General features: G+C 52.4%; 1 protein-coding gene across 1 annotated transcript; it reads left to right on the top strand.

Moving 5' to 3' along the window:
• Window positions 1-6,386: 6,386 nt before the first annotated feature.
• Window positions 6,387-9,647, top strand: LOC123129709 (uncharacterized; the record flags this gene model as incomplete). The annotated part of the gene is made up of 2 exons (XM_044549766.1): window positions 6,387-8,522; window positions 8,667-9,647. Coding segments are annotated over 2 exons (2,616 nt in total), but the record flags the coding sequence as incomplete, so codon positions are not given.
• Window positions 9,648-13,237: the final 3,590 nt, after the last annotated feature.

Below are 13,237 nucleotides of genomic sequence, written 5' to 3'. Positions count from 1 at the left end.
TTTACCTGATGTTCTAGATACCAGACCATTTCAAGGAATGGGATACGCTAGTACATCAAGGAGAACATTAGAAGCGGAGTGCTAAATGTCTCTCGGTCGATCATCCAGATTTTATTTCCTTGGCCTCGCTAAGATGAAATCTGAGAAAGTGTTATCCTCCTTTGCATCTGCATCGTCCATCGCTATTCATCATAGTAGTATGTTGTGTTGTCAGCACCCTTGACGTGGTTGTTGATAAAACCTTGATGATTATGGAAATGCTCAAGTTCTTGAGAGCACGCACAAGCGTTAGGTGTTATCATCGGCACTAACTGGGTTTGCTCTCAGTTTCCTCGGCAATGCTATGACCTATTCAAACAGTGAATTCACACTCTATTGTTGGGTTCTTCCCCAGTTACTAGAATCATTCCCATCATTTGCATTTTGTTCCCAGCTTGCACCGCCAATGTGCCATTCTACCATGGGTCTCTTCCATTTCCGGTGATAAGCAAATTCATCCATTATGTTGTTTTCAACAAGGTAATCCACATCATCCAAGTCCGAGTATGCCATTCTACCGACCCCCTCCAAATGATCGCTTGTGATTGCCTTAGGCTGGTATGAAGAGTTTCAATGATCTCTGGATCAAAGGTAATTCTTTTTGCCACTTAGGGTAATAATCTATGAATCACCCTCCTCCAGGATGTTTCGTCGTGGTATCATGGCAATTCAACTCCTCGCTATGTTGACAACCGATCACCACATTCTTAAGTCTGGAATTGCTGTCTACCTAGTGAACCTCGTCACCTGCTCCACTCCGTCCCTCTAGAGGTATGCTTCGTCTCTCAGCTCGAGAGACGTTGCTATGTCACATTCCGGGAGTTAATCCTGAGTTGTTCGACCTTCGAGAAGACTGATCCTTCTAGAGTTTTCCTTTCCTCTTCTTGTCATGATTAGCTGGAGTTCTCAGAGCAAGACGACAAGACAATGATGGTGAATGAATCAACGTTCAACTGAAGTGCACCCTGGATCGTGAAGATTATACTAGTCTGCATTACCCTTCACCTTACCCTACGCTTGAATCTCGGGACGAGATTTTTGTTTAGTGGGGGTGAGTTGTCACATCCCTAGCTGATGGTAGTGCTCTAGGCTAGCTTCATGTGTGCATCATGTCTATATTTTCGAAACTTGAACTGAGGAATTTTGGAAGCCTCAAAAACTTAAATAAAAAAGGGGCAAAAACCCTAGAAATCTCATTCATTGCTCCAAAATGCTCTTCTTAAATGTTTGATAATTTTTGGTAAGGGTTCTGGTCCCAACCAAAATATTGAACATTTTTAAGGAATTATTTTTGGGACTTTGGATTTAATTCATTAGCTATTTGAATTTGAATTATATTCATATAATTAGAATATAATTTCAAATACCCCCTGAAATATTTTATAAGCTTTTGGAAAAGTCCATATAGCAAAATAAAAATATTCAGAGGAGCTTTTGGCATTGTTTGAATTATTTTAAATTCAAAACAGTGGCAAAAGATTAAATAAAAATAAAACAAACAGAACAATAAATAAAAGACAGAGGAGAGAAACCTTACCTGGACTTACCTCTGCAGCCCACCAAGCCCACCTAGACAGCCCAACACTGTGCAGCCCAACCACCAGGGGGCATGCCTGTCTTCCTCCCGTGCCAGCGCACGAAGCAGCTCGGTGGCGAGCACCGCCACCGCGCTTGGCCACCTCCTGCCTGGTTGCCTCCCTCCTCGACGCCCGGAGACGCCACGCGCCTCCCTGACCCCCTCTCACTTCTCCCTCGCTCTCTGGACCTCCCTCCCCCTCGCTCCTCTGCTTCCCCTCCCGCGACCGAATGGAGCCCGTCGCCGCCGACCAGCGCTCGCGCGGCCACGGCCACCGTCTCGCCTCCCCGACGCCTCCCAGAGCTCCGCTGTTCCGCCCTCGTCCTCCTCGTCGTCTCACGCGACCAGAAGGGCCCCGAGCAGCCGCCATCGTCATCGTCTTCAAGCTTCGGCCCCGGCGCCCTTCTCCGTCGATTCGGCCACTCCGGCGCGCCCCCGAGCCCACTAACCCTCCCTGCAGCTCCGCGGTGAGCCCTTGACCCGATTCCCCCTCTCCCCGTGCCCTATCTCCCTCTCTAGCCGCCGTTCACAACGAGCCGAGAGCTCTTCGCCGACGGCCATGGCGCCGCCGCGGCCACAGTTGCTGCCGCCCATGTTTGAGCACGTGTCTGCGCTCAGCGTGGTCCCAGGAGCCCAGAACAAGCATCCGTTCGTCCTCTCGTCAACCGTAGCCTCGTTTCTGTCGAGGTCCGAACCTCGGCCGCCGCCGCGAGCCTGATTCCGGCGAGCCTGCTCGACCTCAGCCCCTTCCGCTTGCTTAGATGGATACGGCTGAGCGCCAGCTACGCGTAGATGATCGCTGCCGCTGTTTTGGTCGCCGGAGGGCGTTTCCCGAGCTCTCCGCCGCGCCTGGACTCGCCGGCGGCTAAACGCCGGCAACCGCGGACCCGATGACCGGCGTGGGTTGACCCCACTGCCCGGTTTGACCCCCCCCCCTCTCTCTCACTGACCTGCGGGCCCCGCCCGGCTAATTAAGTTAGGTTAGTATTAACTAAGCTAGGTTAGTTTAGTTAGACACTGACACTCGGGACCCACCGGTCAGGGGTTGACCGGACTGTGCCACGTTGACCTGCTGACGTCATCATGACATCAGGCTGACGCATTAATGAATTACTGGAATTATTATAATTCAGGAAATTCCAGAAAATGCCTAAAACTTCTAAAAATCATAGAAATTCAACCGTAACTTCAAATTAAATAATTTATATATGAAAAGTTATCAGAAAAATTCAAGGAATCCATCTGTACCATTTTCATGCATGTTAGAACAACTTATAGCTGCTGTTGAGCATAAATCAATTAAATGGCATTTGAATAATCACATATGGAGTTTAAATTTGAATCTTGTATTCAAACCAACTTCATTTAATCTGTTGCTAGTTGCATTAGCTCAAAACACATTCATTTTGCCATGTCATGATCATGCATCATATTGTGCATTGCATTGATTGTGTTCCCTTCTATGTTGTCGGTATTTGTCCCCTCTCGATAGACGTGATACCGATGATGTGATCGTTGACACTGATGAAGACTCAATGCTATCTTCAGAAGTGCCAGGCAAGCAAAACCCCCTTGTTCATTCCGATACAAACCCACTCTCTCGCTCCTGCTCTCTTTTACTGCATTAGGACAACATCGATTCATCTGTTACTTGCTGCGGTAGCTGAACCCCTTTATCCTTTGCATGACCTGTCATTGCCACAGTAAATAGATGAAACCCACTAGCATGAGTAGGAGTTGTTTGAGCCCTGTTGTGCCTACTCATTCATGCTTGTTTGTCATGCCTGCTACTGCTTAGAGTTGTGTCAGGTCTGATTCATCCGGGATGAATCAGAGGTGTGTGAACATGTCCTACTGTGTGTGAGCTAAGTGTGTGAACACGATTTGGTAAAAGGTGTCGGTGAGAGGCCATGTAGGAGTACATGGTGGGTTGTCTCATTGAAGCCGTCCTCAGGAACTGAGTTCTGTGTTTGTGATCCATGATTCAGCTACTACCATACATTGGGCCCTGAAATATGACCCCGCTCGACTTCTTATTCACCCTTGTCCTCTGTCCAGGAGTTGCAAGTAGTTTCTGGTGTTTGTAGCTATGCTGGAGGCCGTGGACAGCGCTGACCGTAGGGGTGGGCTGTGATGCGGTAGGCACGTGGCACGGTGTACCGGATGCCCGTTTGGTGTCACGGGAACCCTGTTCACATCGTTTGGGGCTGTGAGCGAAACTCCGGCCGGATCTCCTCATGGATGGAACCCGAATAGGCGATAAACCTGGACTAGAGACTTGAGTGTTTAGGTAGGTCGTGGTCTACACCCACGTCGGCTTTCGCTTGAAGTCTGCCGAGCACATGTCGTGTGCAGACGCTAAGTGGTGGAAACATGTATGAAGAAGTACACCCCTGCAGGGTTAACATCATCTATTCGAATAGCCGTGTCCGCGGTGAAGGACTTCTGGGTTGCTTATATCAGTTCATAGACAAGTGAAAGTGGATACTCTAAAATACGCAAGATAAGCGTGAGTGCTATGGATGGCGTTCTCGTAGGGAGACGGGAGCGGATCCATAGTGGTGTATTGATATGGTGAATATGTGGACTCGTGTGCGCCACCTCAAAAGAGTTGCTTGCAGTCGTAGTTCAGGATAGCCACCGAGTCAAAGCTGGCTTGCTGCAGTTAAACCCCACCATCCCCTGTGTTGATAATGATGCATATGTAGTTAGTTCTGATGTAAGTCTTGCTGGGTACATTTGTACTCACGTTTGCCTATTTTATGTTTTTGCAGAGAGACTTCGGTCTCACTAGTAGTTTCGCGTGGACTTCGACGTTTAGCTTGTTACCTCAGCTACGATCTTGTGCCCTCGGCAGGATCTGGTAGATAGTCAGACTTCTCAGCCTTTTTCATTTCTAGATGTCTGTACTCAGACATGATAGCTTCCGCTTGTGCTCTGACTTGTATGCTCTGATTGTTGGGTCATGAGACCCATGTTTGTAATATCTCGCTCCTCGGAGCCTATTGAATAAATTACTTGAGTCGTAGAGTCATGTTGTGATGCCATGTTGTATTTGCACATATCGAGCATATTGTGTGTATGTTATTGAAATGCTTGGTATGTGTGGGGTCTGACCATCTAGTTGTTTATCTTTAGTAGCCTCTCTTACCGGGAAATGTCTCCTAGTGTTTCCATTGAGCCTTGGTAGCTTGCTACTGCTCCGGAACACTTAGGCTGGCCGGCATGTGTCCTTCTTCGTTCATGTGTTTGTCCCTTCGGGGAAATGTCACGCGATGAATACCGGAGTCCTGTTAGCCCGCTACAGCCCGGTTCACCGGAGTCCTGCTAGCCCAGTGCTACAGCCTGGATTCACTCGCTGATGAACGACACGTTCGATGCTGGGTCATGGATGCCTGTCCCTGTAAGTCTGTGCCACTTTGGGTTTACGACTAGCCATGTTAGCCCGGGCTCCTTATCATATGGATGCTAGCGACACTGTCATATACGTGTGCCAAAAGGCGCAAACGGTCCCGGGCAAAGGTAAGGCGACACCCGTGGGAATACCGTGCGTGAGGCCGCAAAGTGATATGACGTGTTACATGCTAGATCGGTGTGGCATTGAGTCGGGGTCCTGACAGCTGGTTTCATCCATGAGGGACCTAATAATCCGAGTTATACTCAATAGGCACTTTAACCCATGCTTGATGCTTCAAGAACACGGTTTTGCATCGGTCGGGGCCATAAAATGGATTTTGCGAAGATATGGCAAGCTGTGTCGATGTGGTGACCACGTCCTGGACATAAAACTCTCTGCACCGCACGTATTCCCTCCGTCTTTGAAAGAGTGTATTTCCAATTTTGTTTTTTTAAACGCAGTACAGACGCAAGCGCTCATATAAACGCGCATACACTCACCGTTATGAAGGCACACATGCATACGCGTATCGTCGGAATTTCTGAAATAAATTCAGGATAAATGCGAGCACCAGGATTTGAACCACCCTGGTGGGTTGGGGAAATCACTGTCCACCTAACCATCTCAACCAGAGGTTGGTTTGCGTACTTTCAACTTTGTTGGAGAGTCAACCTCTTTTATGTTTGACCGTATTTATACACTAATACATCAACATTTCCATTAATTAACCGCCTTAAATCTCTCACCATATGTACTCCCTCCCTCAGTTGTCCATGTCAAATAATATGAACATTCTCAGAATGAGCTGCTGGCGCTCCGATGGCGGGAGCTACCGTCCGTGGCTGTGTGGATAAGAGAGACTCTAGGGGGAAGGCGGCGGCCACGTACGTACGTACGTACGTGCTACAGACGTGGAACAAAAGATGAACCCGGGCCGACGGACCAATTCAGGCGGTCGATCGTAGTCTGTCGTTTGCTTGCACGGCAACGTCAGTAAGCTGGCGCTGGCGCTCCCTCCCTCCCTCCCTCCGTTTCGATTGGTCTGCGCCCTTTTTTACGACACTCACTCACGTACACCGATTCTCCGGCATTCACCCGAGTTTTATCTACCAACACAACAAGAAGGTTCCCATTTACCTTCCTCTCTCAACACCGTTCTTCTTGTTCCCATGGATGTGTACAAGTCAGACAGAGCCACAGAGATACTGTTCCTTGCACCAACCACAAAACTCGGTGGAATATGCCGATCATGTCGCCGTCGCCCTCGCCACGTCCGGGCACCCAATCATGGGCCACTTCGCGCCTTCTGCTTCCACGTCCTCATTGTCCTACTACTACTAGTACCCTTCATCTCTTCATGAGTTTGACCGTTGACGCAGCCAAACCTGTGGAAGTAGAAACCTTCTCAGCTCGTGCCGTGCGTGCAAGCATTCGCTTCAAATCCAATCCCGTTTCCTGGCTTCCCATCCATTCACCAAGTCCAACCAAGACGACGGCGCCATGAAGAAGAACCCGCCGAGCATCGAGGTCGTCCAGCACCGGGTCGGCGCCGGCCTGGGCAGCGGGGGCGGCGGCTCCATATCCTTCTCCGAGCCGTGGCGGGAGATGACGCCGGGCAGCGGCAGCGGCCACGGCGGCAGCTCGGGCCGGGGCGGCGGCCGGGAGCCGCCGGAGAAGCGGCTCACGCTCTTCGCGCTCCGGCTCGCCGTCCTCGAGAAGGCGGCCAGCGGGCTCGGCAAGCTCGACTTCGCGTGGGCCACCGTCGTGCTGCTCGGCGGCTTCGCCAGCGACCTTTACATCATCGACTTCTGGTGCATCACCGTCATCCTCGTCAGCGAGGCGGCGCGCGTCTTCAGCCGCAGCCACGAGCTGGAGTGGCAGCACCACGCCACCCTCACCTCCACGGCCGGCAACGCGCTGCGCTCCAGCTCCCGCTTCTTCCGCCGCCTCGCGCACGCCATCGCCGAGCCGCACACGACCGCGGCGCTCGGGGACGGCGACACGCGCGCCACGGCGGCGCTCTTCCAGCGCCAGATCGTGGCCCTCATGAAGCAGCGCACCTGGCACGCCCCCGACGTGCCGCTGCTCCCCTACACCGGCTGGGTCTTCGTCTCCAAGAAGATCGGCAGGCTGCTCAACTGGCTGCAGGTGCTCTCGGCGTTGGCCTGCGTCGCGCTCTCGGTGACGCGGCTCTCGAAGCGCGATCATTTCGACGAGGCCAAGAACATGCGGCCGGCGCTGCTGCTCTTCTACGCGCTGGCGCTGCTGGAGGCGTCGCTCTTCCTGCTGGAGAAGGCCTACTGGACGTGGAAGATGTCCGTCTGCAAGCTGCTCGACCAGGTGAGCGCCGACTGCGAGCTCGGCCCCTACGGCCTCGTCTCCCTCAAGCGCTTCTTCTACGACGCCTACTCGCAGTGCGTCGCCGGCAGCATCTTCGACGGCATCAAGATGGACCTCGTCACCTTCGCCGAGGACCTCATCCTCTCCGACTTCCTCGACGAGCAGCTCATCGGCGCCCGCATCCTGCAGCAGCTGGCCACCAGCAAGGGCTCCGCGCGCGACACGCTACGCAAGCTCGGCACCAACCCGCGCTCCATCGAGCGCGCCGTCGAGATGCTCAACTGGAAGCGCCACGACGAGGAGGAGGTGCGCAGGTGCGCCGCCCAGGTCGTCTCCAAGCTCGCCGGCAAGCGCCAGAACGCGCTCCGCGTCTCCGGCATCCCCGGCGCCATCGAGTCCGTCATGTCCCTGCTCTACACCGGCCGCGGCCCGCCGACGACGTCCCTGGACCACCCGCAGGGGGCCGCCGCCGCCGAGCAGCCAGACCGGATCTACGACTACCTGCAGTTCAACCTTCTGGGCCTGCACATACTCAAGAAGCTGGCCAGGGACCACGACAACTGCGGCAAGATCGGCAACGCGCGCGGCCTGCTCGCCAAGATCGTGGAGTTCACGCACGTCTCGCCGGCCCTGCTCCTCAACCCGAGCGCCTCCGACTCTCAGGTGCGCTCCGTCAAGCGCGCGCTCCAGGTGATCAAGATGCTCGTCTACACCACGGGGGCGACGGGCAAGGCGCTCCGGCGGGACGTCGCCGAGAACGTCTTCACCGTCAGCAACCTCCGGGGGGTCCTGCAGCACGGCCACCAGCGCATGGAGCTGCAGAAGCTGGCCATGGACGTCCTCACCGGGATGGCCATGGACGAGAGGGCCAAGGAGACCATCGTCGGCACCGGGGGCGTCGTCAACCTGCTGCTCTCCATATTCTTCAACGCCGGCGAGTGCGAGCTCGGGAACGAGGCCGGCGAGGCGCTGGCGATGCTTGCCTTGGAGAGCGAGGCGAGCTGCTCCGCCATCCTCAAGAGGGCCGACGTGCTCGATCAGCTCGCGTCCGCGTTGGACGCCCACGACGCTCGGTGCCTCAACGCCATGAGGGTGCTGCGCAACCTCTGCGCTTACGCCGGAGCGGAGCACCGAACGCGCCTGAGCACGGTGACCAAGGCCATGCCCACGGTACGACATCTCTTACTTGGTCATGTTATTGTAGTATTTCTGCGTGATCCTACCTAACCATGGCTGACATGATCTTGAACCGTACTTACTTAGATATGACATGTGGATGACACACACAATTATACGTATATCTTTGGCATTCAGGTGCTGGGAGCCACCATGACAGGACGAGACAAGATCCTGGAAGTGTCCGTCGGGCTGACGACACAGATCTGCAGGTTCCTCGACGTCGACCAGTTCACCGCCGAGCTGCGCGGGGCCGGCTTGGACGAGCGCGCCTACGTGGAGCGGCTGGTCGGCATCCTGCGGCAGTACAGGTACCCGGAGATCAGAGTGCCACGTATGCGGCGGTTCGTGGTGCAGCAGATTGTCTGGCTCATGACGAGCTCGCCTCGCCGCGGCGACGGCGGCTTTGTGGAACTGCTCCAGGAGCTCGGGATGAGGCAGCTGCTCGAGGCCATCGCCGAGACGACGTCGGAGGTGGAGTGCTACCACGTCTTCTCCGGCAGCGTCCCTATCGGCAAGCACCGCGAGAGCTTCTCTGCCATCGTGGACACCGCGCTCCAGCTGCTCGCCGCCGGCGAAGACGCTGCCGGTGCTGGAGGAGGAGAAAGCGTCGGCTGAGCCAAACGAAAGACTGCAATGACGCTACGAATACGAAGTGGGAGGATTGAAAAACGAGATGCAATTACCTACGGGAGCTGTGATTTCTTTTCCTAGTATACTCCTTTTGTCCGTGAATAAGTGTACATCTAGCTTTAGTCCTAAATCAAAATTTTAAAACTTTGACCGACTTTATCAGAAAAAGTAGCAACATTTATGGCACTAAAGTAGTATCACTAGATTTTTTTTTTGAAATGCACTGTCGTAATATACCAATTTTATGTCATATATGTTACTACTATTTTTTATAAAGTTGGTCAAAATTTTAAAATTTTGACTTAGAATAAAACGTACACTTATTCGTGGACGGAGAGAGTATATTGCAAGAACACAAAACTATTTTTTGTATTGTAGGGAGTTGTATAGATCACGGGTCAATGTGTATATATAGTTGTGAAACAGGACGGCGCATATAATACGCATAGTTCCAGCCTTTTTTTTTCTAACCACGTAGAAGAACTATGTTCATTTGATTCTTTTATTGTTTTTTTGATGAGTTGAAATGTTCATATGATGCGACATGAGCAGGACAATGAATGAACTCTATCTTGATTTGGTTTGACGCCAACGGTTGTGCGTACTAGTACGACGTACTACGTGCAGAGAATTCTATGTCCGGGACGTGGTCACCACGGCGGCACAATTTGCCATATTTTCACGAAAACTATTCTATGCCCCCGATCGAACTGCAGGTGCAGAGCCGTGTTCGCGGAAGCATCAGGCATGCGTGGGTTAAAACGGGGTTCTTTTTTCCCTTCCGTTTCGATACTTTGCAGGTCAATTCACTCCGCGCGATCACGCACCTCAAACTTAGTCGAATCCAACCTGTGTGGTTGGATGAAGTGGCGGAGCTTCAACGAGATTTGAGAAAGGGCACTTTCAACGTGGATCCTAAATCACCCATGAATATTCATTCTATCTGTCGGGACGTTGTAGACCATCCAACGAACGTTCTCTATTAGTCCCGGGGCTAATCCAAACGTTAATCTTTTTCGCAAACCGGAAGCAAATCAGAAGAACTTTAGGGTAGTTCGTCCATCCGCCACGTACATCCCCGCCCACTAAAAATTGAGGTAGAGCCCGCGCATTAAGAGTGGTCCTCACTATTTCCGGGCCACACCCTACTTTGTTTCACCCTCTTGATCACGCCACTCTCCATCCTAATTCCTGCCCTTTTTGCTTCTGCCGCGGCATTGACCCGCACGCAGAGTTGGCGAAATCGACGATGATGGACAATCCAAAGAAGGTGGTCATCCAAAAGATCAACTCGGCGACACGACAAGCTCGCCGCCTCGGAGCGAAGGCAAATGATGGGGAGACCGGCAAAAGAAGGGTGGCGTGGCGCGCCGGCACCACCATCGTCCGCCCTGTCCGGGCCAATATCAGCCACCTTGATGTTAGGCAACAGTTTTTTCCATCACGAGGATGTTCGTCACAAACAATCACAAGTTTTGTAGTGTAAGGTGAGCCACTTGGCGGCGTTCCAGAGCTTTGGCTTCGACACCTCTCGAACAAAGATTAGTACTCCTCAAATGTGAACTTCAGGATAAATTCGTGTCCTGAACTCACGTGTGGTTTATCCGTTCCCGTTCCCATATTTGCTTTGTATGCTTGTTGTCTTACTTACTGTTGGAAATATGAGCAATTTACCAAATGATTTTATTAACAGAAATACTAGATAAAGTATGACTAATATAAAAAAGATAAAACAGGTCATGCGTTCTGACAGAGAGAAGGTAAATAGCTTCTGCATATATGAATCGTAGCCTATCATATCTAAAGCAGACAGTATAGCAAGTAGTATATATGAAGTAGAACCTAACATGTGTAGGACAAGGACTAGAATAAGGAACTGTGGCAGAACCTTTAACAGAAAAGACAAGAACACGTACGGGACAGCAGCAGTAGAAGCGCTGGACTTGGGGTCGGTGTCCTCGCCTGCCATGTCGTCGAGGAGGTCGTGGACGTCGGGGAAGAAGTCATCGTCGGGTAAGTAGTCGTCGGCGACCAGATCGTCCGTGATGAAGCAGCCAGTAGTCGCGCTGAGCGCTCCCCAAAAACCTTATCACCCTTCTCCCGTACATGACTCAAAAGGTGCGGTTTCGGAGGCCTACTGTCCCGACGTGCGGTGCATGCTGCAAGCCGGGATGGGAAAGATCGTAGCAGCAGCGCAGTGCTCAGGAACTTTGTGGCGAGAGGAAGGGGATCTTCTGGTGTGTCTCTCTGGAGAGGAGCGACCTCTCTGCGATGGGAGGTGAAGCAACGAAGGGAGACGAAGCGAACAGGCAGCGGCCGAAGAGGCGCGCCGTTCGAATTTAGTGTCCACTACAGAAACCCACGTGACTTTTCGTATACCCGTCGTGCGTGGCAAAAATTTAAACATCGGCTCGGCTCATTCCCGCGGCGCGGCGCGGCGCGTCGTGACGAGGCGTGGCGTGGCGAGGCGGGCGGCGGCGGAGGAGCGCGCGTGGATATCCCTCTTATTCTCATGCTCATACAAGTGGGGAGAGAACCTCCCTTATAAGGAGGTCCAACTCCCACTCAACTAGCAATGTGGGACTAAACTTTTGTTCCATCTCTTGCCTTGCACACATGGGCTGTGTGGGCCTCTAGGATTTATTAGGAATTTCTGAAACTGCTATTGGGCTAGGCCCAAAATAGACAAAATTCCAGCAATCCCCCACCAGATCCCAGAGGCACACAAAAATTTGCCTTTGGTTCCAAAACACTGTTTTATATACCGGTACTGCAGTGGAGACTGTTAAGTTGAACTTCCACCTAGAACTCTATGCTACACTAGTAAGCAACTTGAACAGTGGACTGGGCCTTGAACTGCAAGTTTTCTGCGAATCTAGCTTCACATAAAGCCTGACCGATACGTGGCTACCGTGGGTCTTCCCCGCGGGTGGAGCTTATGCGTCATACTCCGTGACCTTTCATGAGTTTACTAGAGAGAACCCTACTCTCATAGATTGCGACATTTGACAATCAGACTCATATAGGTGTGTTCTTGAAAAGATGTTCTGCAGGATAACATCTCTGCTTAAATAAGCCACTTAGAACACATTAAGATATACATCAACCTGCCATGCATATAAGAAGAGTATTGCATCTTCATGGAGTGGTATTGTGAATAATAAGGACACTCTCACTACAAGAAACTTGTTAATGCATGACGGATTTCCCCTGACAGTTTTGAAAACCGTCATGAACAGCCTCGTACAGCCCCGCAGGCTCGTCAAAAGCCCGCCTAAAGCCCTAAACTTTTACCCATATAAAACTTAACCCTAACACACTTCCCCGTCCCCAGTCTCTTCCCCATCCGCCGCCGCCACACCTGGCCTCTCCTCGTCCCCGTCCTCCGCCGCCACACCTTGCCTCTCTTCGTCCCCGTCCTAAGCCGCCACGCCTCTGCTTGTCCCCGCCCTCCTCCCCCACCTCCCTGCCTCCAACTGATGACGGCGGCCCGAGATCCATGGCGACGACGGTTGCAGCGGCCCCATCGAAGCGGTGGCCAAAGCTAGCCGATGCGGCGCGCCGGCCATGGATCTGACCAGGGGCCTCCCTCCTTTGTCTCCCAGGCCGCGCAACTGTCTCTCCATCCGGAGGTTCGGAGCATCAAGCGTCGGAAAAGGAGAGGACGACAACCATGACTTGCGGGTGGCCGAGCTTGACCACGCCGGCGATGACGAGGCCCCGCACAAGGTCCGTCCCTACTTCCCCCTCGTCTCCTCTCCTTCATTCCTTCTTTCTCCCATCCCCAATCAATTATTTTTTTGATTTGATTCAGATCAACAGGAGCTCTCCGCCTCTCCAATTCCTTGAGGGACGACCGGGACCCCAAGCTCGAGCCCGACGAGCTGGACGAGTTCGACCACCATGATTCCCCACAGAACAAGGTCGACCCTCTCGCTCTGTTTTTCTTTTCTTTCCAAGTGATTGCTCTCAAATTTTCTTGGACTGAACCTGATGCAGAAAACGTGGCCACTTCCTTTCCTCATACTCGCATGTTACAGCCAACGACAGAGTAGCACAGGTGGCTATTTCCATCT

This window comes from Triticum aestivum, chromosome 6A (assembly GCF_018294505.1).
Source record: "Triticum aestivum cultivar Chinese Spring chromosome 6A, IWGSC CS RefSeq v2.1, whole genome shotgun sequence".
Lineage (NCBI taxonomy): Eukaryota > Viridiplantae > Streptophyta > Magnoliopsida > Poales > Poaceae > Triticum > Triticum aestivum.
The sequence above is the reverse complement of the archived record's forward strand: the minus strand, read 5'-3'. Positions and strand labels throughout refer to the sequence as shown.